The 13,632-nt window shown below is 40.8% G+C and overlaps 1 protein-coding gene across 1 annotated transcript; it reads left to right on the top strand.

The window, feature by feature from the left end:
* The first annotated feature begins 2,160 nt into the window (after positions 1-2,160).
* Positions 2,161-13,632, top strand: acads (acyl-CoA dehydrogenase short chain). The gene is made up of 10 exons (XM_080742593.1): positions 2,161-2,290; positions 3,719-3,879; positions 5,065-5,214; positions 5,811-5,922; positions 6,603-6,754; positions 7,603-7,773; positions 7,907-8,044; positions 10,209-10,304; positions 11,036-11,092; positions 11,214-13,632. Exons 1-10 carry the CDS (start codon positions 2,263-2,265, stop codon positions 11,364-11,366), a joined length of 1,218 nt encoding a protein of 405 aa, XP_080598719.1. The 5' UTR covers positions 2,161-2,262; the 3' UTR covers positions 11,367-13,632.

Genomic DNA, 13,632 nt, shown 5'->3' with positions numbered 1-13,632 from the left:
AGATAAACTTATTTATTAGAATACTAGATTTGAGTGTAGACAACAAAGTCAAGATTCAATAACACAACCTCTTCTACCAAAGTTGTACTTTATCTGTCAGTACAAGTTGTGAATCATTTGATATCAAAACATATTTGAATAAACCCATATTTTAATAAACGAGACACTGGTTCATAAAAGACACATAGACGGATCAGAACATACATAGTGTTCCATGAATCCTTAAAACCCTGATGGAGTGTTTAGTCTGAGTCTCTGAGGACACAGCAGAACATCTGATGTTCTATTCTAGTCAGCAGCACAGACCACTGTACCATGACTATGCAAATCCAGTTCAATTCAACAATTCATACACGTGATTCCTCTGGGCTGTGATGATGTGCTGAACATCTGCTGCTTCTGTTTCCATGGGAAACCAGTTTGTCTTGATGATGAACTCACTGTCTATAAGGGAACAGAGTTCCTATACCATGAATTATTTCCAGATCACAACCAGTGTCTGCTAAAACTATCGATGATCAAGAAGTCTCTTCATAGTAAGGGGATTTTATAAGATATTTGACCAGTCTGCGAAGCAAATCGTTACCAAGAAATTTCTTCACAAATGTGTTTCTAAAGGTGTGTAATAATATGTACTAAAAGGTTGAAATTCAACTCCCGGGGGAAACCTCATAAAAAACTGATTTGTGTTTGTGTCCCATTAATTTACTATACAGGAAAAAAAAAAAAAAAAAAAATCTGCTTCAAGTAGCATGTGAGGGGTCAAACTAGGGGTTTTTCATGATGCTGAATCCATTGCAAGTATTTGTTTTGCACGAAAAACATTCCTTGGGCTAAAACCGGACCCACAAAACGATGGTTTAGTGATGAATCATCACTTTTCACCGTTTTGTGGGAGCCATTTGTCGCCCATGGAATGTGTTTTGTGCAAAACAAATGCTTGCAATGGATTCATCATCATGAAAAACCCCTAGTTTGACCCCTCACATGTTACTTAAAGCAGATTTATTTTTTCCTGTATAGCAAAGTTAATGGGACACAAACACGAATCATTTTTTTATGAGGTTTCACCCGGGAGTTGAATTTCAACCTTTTAGTACATATTATTACACACCTTTAGAAACACATTGGTGAAGAAATTTCTTGGTAACGATTTACTTCGCAGATTTTCTTATGTTCCCCTTACTATCAGTATGTGAACCTATTCTGGTCACAGGATGAACTGAACCGTGACGATGCAAATCTTAGTTTGCTTCCCCTGGGACAGCTAACATTTAGCATCGTTTCACTCTCCATTGAGCAGATGCTAGAGTTTCATTTCTGTGATGATTTAGAAATTATGCTGTACTCCTACTTGATACTGATACCGTCGTTATATTTGACAGTGAAAACCAAGCTTGACTTGATTTAAGCAGTAAACATTCTACATGTTGGTTCAAGTCAGAGGGTTATAAAGCATTGTAGAAAGCAAATTTGAAGGATTTAGATAAAGTATTTTTGCATGAAACACCATAAAGCTTCCCCTCCCCTCCATTCAAGTGGATGGTAAGATACTGATAAAACATATCTGTCACAGATTTGTTTCATCAGTAGGCCTATATCTTATTCTTACCATCCACTTGAATGGCAAAATATCTGTCACAGATACATTATCAGTAGGCCTACCTTAGTTACTGGAGAAAGATATATCTGTTTATCTGGCCCAGTGGGAATGGGTCTTATGCAGGTTCAGCCAAAAATCATCCTTTGGCTCCCCCGTCTGTCCTGTCGCAGAGTGCAGTAACCACGTTTTGACAAACTGACTTATTTGAGTATCCCTTGTGATTTTGTGGTGTGTTAGTGTAATATCACTTATATGCCTACATCTTATTTGGCTGACCAGTTGAAACCCTTTTTTAATCCACTGTTAATATTTGAAAACCTTTGTTAAATTACTTTGTAGGCCTGTAGATTTAGATTATCATTTCAAAAATACATGACTGACCAAATAGCCTAAAGCCTATTTGTAAGGGGTCCTCCCTGGCATCTGCTGAAATGCCTTAATTAGTCAAATAATATAACAAATCTAAAATATTACAAGCCAAGAAAAAGACTCTCCCCCTCCGTATCTTTCATCGTCATTTGACGTCATCTACCGCCTAGACTCTCACGTCGTCGTAGCGTAGACTAGACACACAGCTTGTTGTGTGTGTGTGTGTGTGACTGTTCGCTGTGTGAGTTGTATTTCCATATTAATTTAAGTCACAGGCAAGTCCAGGAGGAATGGCGGCACTTTTTAAGGCGAGGAAAGGTCAGTAGTATTTATTAAATATTATAAAATACCTTGCTTTATGAGTTATTTCTTACAAACTCGGAGAAGCCCCCGGGTCCTATTTACTGCTCAGTGCTCGTATCCGGTCTAGAGCCCGCCTACTGCATCCGGTAGTTTCCACGAACACGCATGTACTCACCAACAAGACCGTTTCCGTAGCCGCTCTAACCGGATCTGCAGATTGCAAAGTGAATTGAACCCCGGTCTCATGTCAACATTTAACAAATTCTACCTTTCTGGTCATTTGAGGTTAGCTTTTTGTGTGCACACATAATTATCGCTTCAAAGTTTAATTTTGTGGCATGCCACCAGTAGCCTGACATCTCGTATCATCTTTACCATTATGGTAACATTTAAACCACATTTGTTATGCTAATTACTGGTTAAGTAACGACTAGGCATTGAGCTTGTATGGCTAGCTTCCTTACCTAACAAACCCTGGTGTCAAATGCTTATAAAAGAAGCACTTTAGACACACATAGTTTAGTAAAAGTCCTTTCCTTTATTATGACGCCGGAGGTTTTCTTTAAGACACGATTTGCTAGCTTATGCTACACTACAGCCTGCCAACTGGGAGGGACACAGAGGTTATGCCAGTGTGGATGCACACGACCTTTCACCCAGATATAGCCCACACAGGTTATATGAATAGTTGAGCCATTAATAAATAACAGTCCACTGTCGACCTTTATGAAACAGTCCTGTTTTTATATTCTGATCATTTCAGTGGTGGCTGGTCAGTGGTCACTCATTCAGTGATCTCTGTTGAACAATGATCAAATTACAAATATATGCTTGTGTATAGTGTATACACCTACTATATAGCAAGGGCTGCCTGCTACCTAATTTGACATAAAGATTGATTGAAGATTTTATTAGAAGGTTGCATAGGAAAAGATACAGTTTCATGACAGTGCAGTTCACTGGTACAAGGTCAACTAAAAGGAGATCCTAGTAAGCTTTACAGCTTATTTACACAGGATCCCTTTATGTATCTCATATAAAAGTGCTATGTTTTTATTTTCTTGATAGTCAGTGTGCCTTAATCAACATTATGTTTAAAATACAATATTTCCAGACAATTTTGATTCTCCAAATACATGTAGGCCTATTAACATTTATTTTCCTCTTCTTCTTTTGAAATTTCTTTCGCATCAGGATGTAACAATCATTAGACTCCCCAGCAATAACCCACCTAATCTCCCAGACTCCCTCCCTTGCCGATCTACAAGCTCACAACGCGTCGCTTGTAGATCTGCAATGTTTTGGCAAATGTTCGTTCCGCCCCAGGATAATGGATTTTGATTATCGCGATAATATCGTAAATTGCAATCTTTTTGGTCACAATTATCGTGACATAGCTAAATTCCCATAGGTACATTGTACATTGTCTTTCTTTCCCCCCAGCTGTGGGTCTGTGTGTGAGTGGCTGTAGGAGTCTGGCCCAGCTGGCAGAGCTACCAGAGATGCACCAGATGCTGAGGCAGACGTGCAGAGACTACGCTGACAGAGAGCTGGCCCCCATCGCTGCTAAACTGGACAGAGAACATCTGTACCCTGCCAAACAGGTACGCCCAGGGGCCAGGGCCAGGGGCGTCACAAGGGGGGAAAAGTGGGACTGAGTTACTAGGGGCCAAGGTGGAGGGGCCTGAAATTATTTTATACTTAAGCTATTGAAAAATAGCAGATCTACAAGCTCACAGACCAGCACAGAGTACCGCGCTGCGAACTTGTAGATCTGCTATTTTTGTAAAGTCGTGAAAACGTGTGCAAATCTTTGAATATATGTATTTTTTAAGCTTCTGGGGGGTCCCTGGAACTAAATATTTTGAGATGGGGGTCCGTGGCCAAATACATATCATTTTTGGGGTCCTTCACATGAAAAAGTTTGAGCACCACTGGCATAGAAACATAGGTTTTTCAAAAATATTCAAAGACTTGCACAAATTTCACAATAAAAAAAAAGCAGATCTACAAGCTCACAGCACGGCACTCAATGCCGCAGCAGAGCACGCAAGTACTGCGATCCTTCTTTGTTTAAGACCGTAGCCCAATCAGGGACCAGCATTTCTGGCAACGTCATCATTAACAGCCAATTAACAGCCAGGCGCAATCAAACCTGTGACCATGTATAGTTTTAAGAGTACAGCTCATGTCATGTACGTATATTTTTAACTTTTCTTTTCTAATGTAGGGTACTGTTAGTAATATGTGTTGTTTTGTTGTTTTCTCTTGGTTGAGGAAAAATAGTATTTGTATGTATGTTCTTAGGCGCCCTCTCCTAATGTAGGGTTACTGTTTGTTGGTATGTATTGTTTTGTCTTCATGTGGGGACTACGGATGAAATTTAGCATTCTTGCTAATTCCGGCTTATTTACATTGCTTTCATGTAGTGTTCATTAATATGCATTGTCCCGGTCTAAATAAACAAATAAAGTAAAGTAAGTAAAGTAAAGGCTCTCAAGAGGGACATTATTGCTTAACATCTACATTACTTAATTTACAAGACGTTTACACAATTAGAGAAAGGAGAAAATGCCTGTTATCTCTCCTAATGATGCCACATCAATACAACATGGAATTGTGGACAATATCCTATCCAATGATAACAAAATGTTCAAACGTTTGGGTCTGAGAGGCTAAATCTCATCAATTGGTGGTCCATTTTAATTATATGGTTATTATTAATTTTCTCTCAAATAATTGCGATTGACAATAATGTTAACAATAATGCTAATGCTAATGTTTTCCAGATCGAGGAGTTGGGTCAAATGGGAGTGATGGCCATAGAGGTGCCAGAGGAGCTTGGCGGAGCTGGCATGGACTACCTGGCATACAGCCTGGCCATGGAGGAGATCAGCAGAGGTTGTGCCAGCACAGGAGTAGTGGTCTCGGTTAACAATGTAAGCACTCACACAAATTGTCTGTGGGAGGGGGACATGGATACTTACTTACTGCCCTTTATGTAGGCTGGAAATTAAAAAATTATACACAAAGAATCATTAAAAATTGAAGGAGATCTAAAGGAGAGCCTAAAAATCCCCCCAGGGCTGTGTTTGTACCCGTCTGAGGAAGAGCCGTCAGGCTCGAAACGTTACCAAAGTAAAACTTGAACTGGGAGCAGCAAATTTGGTGTGCGGACTGTTTTCTTATTTATAGACTATGGATCTAGTCTATCCTGCCATTGGCAACTGAATATCTATTCAATGTCTATCTACTTTATCTGCACATCTAGAGTATCGAGGCCTCTGGTTAATGTGATATATATATAGGGTTTAAATGGTTAAAGGTTGCATCACAGTAAAGTCAAGTGATGTAATTTTCTGAACTGACATAAGCAGCAGTGTTCATTGTTGTTGAGTAGCAATATCATGAAATGTTATTACATACCACTGTCCTTTCTTAATTTAGCTTTGTTTTCTGCAGTCTGTCTTTACATTGTGTGTGTGTGTGTGTGTGTGCGTGTGCGTGTGCGTGTGCGTGTGTGGCTTCTCTACAGTCTCTCTACATTGGTCCCATATTGAAGAATGGCTCAGAAGAACAGAAACGACAGTGGATCACTCCCTTCACCACCGGAGAGAAAGTGGGCTGCTTTGCACTCAGTGAACCAGGTAAGAACGTGCCCACACATTGTCCTATAATTAACTATATTGTTGTTCTTTATTGTTAATCTACCTGTCACTCAAAAACATGATGAAGAAAACGGTATCTTTATGGAAAAAGTCAGCCTGAATTTTCACTTGTTTCACTCCATTATTAAGTCTGAAAGCCCTCTTAGCGCAGCCGTTTTCTGAGATGGGGTCGTGGCCAAAGTAGGACTCTTTGTCGATTGGTTCATAGTACAGGATTATCGCGACCGGTTTGATTTTCAACCGAGAAAACCCTGCCTTTCTACAGCGTCACCAGCCCTGAATGTGAGGCTAGCGATTCAGGGGCAGGAGTTAGGCTAAAAGTAGGACTGATCATTTTTCAACCTAAAAAGGATCAAAAGAATATACTGATCGATTTGATTTGATAGAAACCTGTAGAAACCTCTGGATGCTATGAAGACCTCCACAAATGCACATAAGCTATACATGTATACAGTATCTGTGGAGATTCACATACTGTATAAACACAGTTCATATATCTTTTTAATCAAGTCATTGTCAATGTGTTGCACATAAACATTGGCTAGTCAGCGCTTCTAGACTGTTCTAAATCTGACAAATTAGAAATGGTGTAAATTTAGACATGGTTCTCATTAAAGCCCTTCTTCCTAATAAATGGCACCATCGTTTCATATTTCCAGGTAACGGCAGTGATGCAGGTGCAGCCTCCACAATGGCGCGGCAGGAGGGAGATGAGTGGGTTCTGAACGGAACCAAAGCCTGGATCACCAACAGCTGGGATGCTTCTGCTACCGTGGTGTTTGCCACCACAGACAAGAAACTCAAACACAAGGTATGTCTGGCTTAGTTTTAAAGGTTCATATAACATTGTTGACTCCCAGTATTGTAGTGCTAATTTTATAGCTGGTGACGTCAGGTGCACCAATATGCACAGATTGCGCACGCAATATGCGATCACCCCGACCAGGCCATTTTCTTTTTTAGATTATAGCAACCTTTTTGTTCGGTTTACGAGTGCATAAGTAGTTTGTTAGAAATACAGCTCTGTCTCAAGAAATTTGAACATTGTGGAAAAGCTCATTATTTTCCGTAATTCTGCAAAAAAAGAAAAAAAAACTATTCTAGATAGTATTGCACATGCAGTGAAATATTCATAACCTTTTTTTAGTTTTAAATTATATTTTTATGGCATACGGCTCATGACATTTTTAAAAACATACCACTCAAAACAATTAGAGAAATGTCAACCTTTTGAAGTCAGAGTTGCTTGGCCATGTGTTGACATTTCAGTGATGATTTGGGATGCTATGGCATCTGCTGGTTCCAATGCTTTTTTACACAATCTTTTTTTTTAAGACAGAGCTGTAAACCTCTTCTTTGGTTTAGTTCTTATTTTCTTAGGCTTTGTAATGTTTTTCAAGGAATGCCTTATAGAAGCAAAACAAAGATTGGATAATAGAATCCATGTCAACAGGTGGAAAACCAACAAAAGTTTTTGAGCGTTCACCAGTATCTTGTCGTCGTAGGCTAGCTCCCTGTCCATGTTGAGTTGTAATTATTTCATGAAGACAAGCACATAGGGCAAAGAGAAACTGTTTGGAGAAATGGGGGTGTTGAGGTGCGAGGTGCTATTAACTGCTGTCTGTTGTTTCTTTACCCCATCGTGCCCCAATCCTGCAGGGTATCAGTGCGTTCCTGGTGCCCATGCCACACCCGGGCCTCTCGCTGGGGAAGAAGGAAGACAAACTGGGCATCCGAGGCTCCTCCACAGCCAACATCATCCTGGAGGACTGCAGGGTACCCCTGGAGAACATGCTGGGCCCTCGTGGTGCAGGCTTCAAAATAGCCATGGTACTCGCTCTCCACTTCATTTACAATGCTTGCAAAACATTATAACATGCCTTGCTTTATGAATATTATTTGTTTGGCCCTGTGATCCTCAGATTATTACAATAAACAATCATTTTTTGTTGGATCTCTGCAGCAAACCCTGGACAGTGGACGCATCGGCATCGCAGCCCAGGCTCTTGGCATCGCCCAGGCTGCTCTGGACTGCGCTGCGGACTACGCACACAAACGCACCGCGTTTGGAGCTCCCATTGGCAAGATGCAGGCCATCCAGGTATGTCTTAAGAATGAATAACCACAACATGAATGAACACTGAATGTGTGTTTAGCTGTGACATTGTGTAAACCTTAGAGAACCAGCATTTTTTGCAAATGGATAATTCTTCACATAGAGACTGAATCCTTAACCATTTAAACTTATAATGTTAAAAATGTTGTATGTTTTCTACTAATGTTTAGACTGTGCTATGCCTGTTTATATGTTTTCAGAGCTGCACTACAACAAATTCCAATCAACTTTGTTGACATGGCAAATAAAGTATTGAATCTAGAATCTACAGCTGCAATGTACAGATAATCCGTTTTTATAGTACCGGTATATTGTTTAGAGTAGACTAGGTTCTTGGTTTCCCTGTGATCCTAGTATACGAATGCACTAACACAGTCTCTCAGCATTTGATGTATGTGTTTATCTATAATAATTAAGTTGCTCTGAATAAGAGTCTCTGCTGAATGCCTAAATTGTAATTGCATAATGATTGATTATGTATATGCTACGGTAAGATGAGTAATGGCACCACCTTGCAGGCTGTCCTGAAAGTGGGTTATACTTCATGTAGTAGCCTAGTAATTCTTCATTTAAACTTTGAATATAATTTAGGCGTGAGACACCGCCACTGGACAGAGCATGAATCATATTATCTGCCGTCTTGCTGAGCTCCAGCTCCTTTCAGTAGAAATGACTTGTCATCCTAATGACTCAATTAGTGTTGACTCTAGCTAAAAATATGCAAGAGGACTCTACATACTTTGTTGACCGGTGTCCCCTAGGGGTCGGTCTACATTAGGCCCACTTCCTTTTTCCCTCCTAGATCAAATCTCTTCGCTGAAAATAGCCGATCTAGCCAACAGAATGTTCGTCCCCCCAGAATACGGATGTGGTTAAAGAATATATTATAAACTAGTCCTTGCCCGTTCAAACATATGTTCTCCGAGTTTGGGTTATGGGGTGTGCACTAAGAATGGGCGATATTAGGAAAACCTTTGATATTCGATAACGTTGAATACCTTGATATCGATATTACTCACGATATTAGTAAAAACAATTGCATTATATCGTTTTGAATGTTTTTCTGCTTTAGGTCCACTGCCTGCCTAACCCATATAATGAATAGCATAGCCATGCATGGCATGCACACTGCACAGTACACATAGAACTAGAAAAGATGCAATTGGAAATTGCAAGTGTGGTTGCTGACGTGACTATATTCTGCAGTAAGCTAACTGTCATGTGAAGCTCGACCAATTGATTCCCTATTGATTCCCTCTCCCATTGATTCCCTATTGATTCCCACTCCCATTGATTCCCTATTGATTCCCATTCCCATTGATTCCCTATTGATTCCCTCTCCCATTGATTCCCTATTGATTCGCTCTCCCATTGATTCCCTATTGATTCCCTATCCCTATCCCATTGATTCCCTATTGATTCCCATTCCCATTGATTCCATCAATTTCCAATGGCAGCGGAAAAGTTACCCTAGTAATCAATAAAGTTACGTCATTTTTGAGGAGTTACCCATCCATTTCCAATGGCAGCGGAAAAGTTACCCTAGTAGTAGATAAAGTTTCCCCAGGACTATAATGTGTTGCCCTGTTGGGCAACCACACTAATAAAGAAATTAAATGCCTTATTTCCATTTCCCAACAATGGTTTTATTGAAATAACCACCCCTGGTTACAGATGGACTGCTTTTTTGCATGTTCTATGTGCATGAATAGTGTCTATTAATTCATTTGACACAAATACACCAATACCTAATTTCAAGCCGTCTTCGTCAATATGTTGATACCTCGATATCGATGCATGTTTATTGTTGATACCTCGATATCGATACATGTTCGATATATTGCCCAGCCTTAGTGTGCACAGTATAAGGGATTGAATGTAGGAGTCTCAGAAGTAATGTTGGAGAACCCAGACGTATCAGTGACGTCCGTCATTTCCAAATTTGGGCACTGTTTCAGCATGCGGCTGTTACCATGGCATAATACCAATGCACGCTTACTCCAAAACCATAGCCATAGGAACTATGATGGGGTCCAGTTTGTGTCAAAGGACTTGACAGTCGCGTAATGTTTGTATAAATGTTTAGCATACATGGCTGCTGTGTCGCAAGACGATAAAGTACTATATCAAATCATTCTGCGTTATGTAGTTTAAACTGGCTGACATGGCTCTGGCTCTGGAGAGCGCCCGTCTGCTGACCTGGAAGTCTGCACTGCTACGAGACGCCAAGAAACCCTTCACTAAGGTACACACTCTTTCACTGGCTGTGTCAGACACACTTCGACATACCTTTGAGCGTATTACACAATAGTATGTCTCATTTCTTGCGGAAATCATCAGCGATTTCTCAGCTGTTTGCTGATTTATTTTGGTCATCCGGAATAGAAGGCGGGGTGTAGAAATGATGCGATGGGCATAGTGGGGTGATTTCTCAGACCCCCCATTCAAATCGTTCTCAGAATTACATGAGGATCGGGGCAATCTCTTTGGCACAAATTGCAATAAAGTAACTCCTGTGGACATTACAATAAAAACCCAGAGAACAATCACAACAATAATCCAACAATAATCGCCCTGGTAAAGACTGTGGCACCAGAGGAAAGACAGAAGGAATGCTGCTGTGTTTGAGGCAGATCTCATCCGTGTGAACTAGCGTGTTCAAGACCTTCGTGACATTCATTTGTCCTTCCTGAGCAGTGTTGAATTAGTCCGGGGGCGCGCAACCCCGCCGCCCATATCTTTTCTGAGCAGGGGTCACGCCACTCATGCAAACGGACATGCATTGATGCCAAAACCCCCGAAGTTCAAACCTCGCCAACGCTTAGTGTCACAACAGGGTGTTTTTACAAAGAAACAAACCTATATGGATATCAATAGACCTGTATAGTTGGTGTTAAGCGACGTGCGCGTGACGTCTCTAGATAAGCGACCCCCCAAACATTGAATCACCAATGCACCACTGTTTCTGACCCACAGGAAGCAGCCATGGCTAAACTGGCAGCATCTGAAGCGGCCACGTACTGCGCACACCAGGTACCAACGCACTATTCAAACATACTATTGCGTGTGTGTGTGTGTGTGTGTGTGTGTGTGTGTTTGTACACTAAATTAACCACAACAACATTTATCTCTTTCTTCTATGTACCATGAAAAGGCCATCCAGGTCCTCGGGGGGATGGGCTACGTGACGGACATGCCAGCGGAGAGGCACTACCGCGACGCTCGCATCACGGAGATCTACGAGGGAACCAGCGAGATCCAGAGATTAGTGATCGCCGGACAACTACTGAAGGAATACCAGCCTTAGTAGACCTCCTCTCTGTCCATTACGATCCATCTGTCTGTATGATCCAAGCTATAGACCTCTGTCTACATGGTCCTAATCACTGTGACCAGAAGCACATCACTAAGCTAAGAAGAAAGTCAGAGGAAATGAAGATATTTAGACTTTTTTGTTAACCACCGTGCTCTGACTTGACTGGTGCGGTGTCCTCTTAGATCATCAAACATGCATGGTAAATGGATGGCACACAGTGGCAAGAGTTACTTTTCTTTTTTGCTTTGTTGCATATTTCTTAGGGTGAGAAACAGACGTTTAGGCCAGGGGTCTTCAACAGGGGGTCCGGGACGGTCCTCCAAATCTTTGTGTGATAGAAAGATAGATAGCTAACAAAATTTTATACAATACGTTGTGGGGGGGTCCCTGCTTCATATCTCTCTCAGCTAAGGGGTCCTTGGCCTGAAAATGTTGAAGACCCCTAGGGTTTAGGCTATCCAGCTGATACACTGAAGAAGGCTGGATAGCCGAAACTAGGGATGGTCTGATCAGGTTTTTTGGAACCGATCAGCGAGCACCGATCACAAAAGTTTGATCACCCGATACCGATCAATCACCGATCCGATCAAGTTATTATTTATATTTTCTAAATGTTAATGTTTTAACTTTAATTCATTCACTCATGAATTCATTTATATATTTGCCTTATAGTTATTTACCAGCATTACTATGTATTTATTATCATAGCAGTAACTAATTATTCCTTCAGCACTGTGGAAATCAATACCCCAAAATGGCCTCAAGTGGGCATACTGAACGGCTGGTTGATCGGATGCACCGATCCGATCGGATCGGTGAATTTACCTTTTGATCTAAACCACCGATTATCGCCGATCACGCTTTGATCGGCCCGATCCGATCCATTGCCGATTGATCGGTAACATCTCTAGCCGAAACGTCTGTTTCTCATCCTAAGAAATATGCAATAAAGCATAAAAGGAAAGTAACTCTTGCCACTGTGTGCGTTCCATTTACTATGCATGTAATGAAGATCTTTTCCAAAAAAGTGTACAGAAAGAGTTAAAATTAGGTTTGTATGTGACCACACCCACAGTGTTGGGTGTATGGTAAAAGGGGAGGGGATGAGTTTATGATGTCATTAAATCAGTGTTTAATCAGTGAACGACAAACAAAAAAAGGTTTCTGGCTGACATTGACGATATCATCAATCAAGCCTGCAACTTATTTTGAGCTGGTCGATCGTCTGTTTTCCTAGACAGTATAAATCAGACATAATTTACGTGTATCCCCTGCCTCTGCTGAACTCGTAGTTCAAGGGACAATTGTTTCTGCGATGTTTTTGCAGTCTGTCTTTAGGGAATCATCTCTAAACTCAGACATTAGTGTGCGCTGTCAACACCGGCTCATAAACACGTCACAATTACACACTTATGTCTCTTTTAAACTACCGGTACACAACCACTAAGTAACTGCTCCACAATCTAGTGAATGCTATATACTGTACCATAGAGTCTAGAACCACACCCCATGAAAGCCCAAAACATTAAGATGTCATCAGTCACTATTTCTGTTCACAAAAGAATGTATGAAACGTCTATTTTCAGCTTAACAGCAAGCTATACAGTATTATCCCTCAACTAATTAGACTGCCATTTTCAGGAGGTGGAGGCTTTCTGGGGACCCACAACTCAGAACTTATAGTACCTAAAATAGCCATTTGTAGTCTAAAACAGTTCATAGACCCCACTTGTGTGAATGAACAGATCCCACACTCCATCCTCTGCTGCTTCAATTATCTGTGTTCAATGATGGTGTGATGGCACAGGCTGGCCACAAGAGGGCAGTGTTGTTGTGCCTTCCTCGTGGTGTTTTCTTTCTGGACTCCACAACAGACTGCATGTGTGCCTCAGTGTCTCCATAGGAATTACATGTTTAATTTAAGTATGATAAGCAGAGAATGTTTTAAAAGGAACACCTATTGTGAGTCCGTATATGGGACATTTAGTTTTTTGTGTGTTTTGGGTGCTATAGGATAATGGTCACTCGATGAAATGTGCTCGACACACAATGCCTATTGTTCTGCGCAGTTGAAGCGATCAAGCCAATAATAACAGTACACTTAATTTACCAGGTCTAAGGAGCTACATGTTGAAAATGTATGTTTTCTAATATGACATTTTGCAGTCCACACTCTTGTGCCTCAATAGAAACTGTACATATTTAATTGTAATTTATGCTGTTGTGTAAATGATGATATTAAAACACACGATTACAT

Source organism: Nannobrachium achirus (genome assembly GCF_963921795.1).
Source record: "Nannobrachium achirus genome assembly, chromosome: 15".
Taxonomy (NCBI): Eukaryota; Metazoa; Chordata; class Actinopteri; order Myctophiformes; family Myctophidae; genus Nannobrachium; species Nannobrachium achirus.
The sequence above is the reverse complement of the archived record's forward strand: the minus strand, read 5'-3'. Positions and strand labels throughout refer to the sequence as shown.

Coding starts and splice junctions, on each gene's coding strand:
- acads (XM_080742593.1), top strand. CDS start 2,263: ATGGCGGCACTTTTTAAGGCGAGGAAAG. Junction 10,305..11,035: donor CCAAGAAACCCTTCACTAAG/GTACACACTCTT, acceptor TCTGACCCACAG/GAAGCAGCCATGGCTAAACT. Junction 11,093..11,213: donor CCACGTACTGCGCACACCAG/GTACCAACGCAC, acceptor TACCATGAAAAG/GCCATCCAGGTCCTCGGGGG.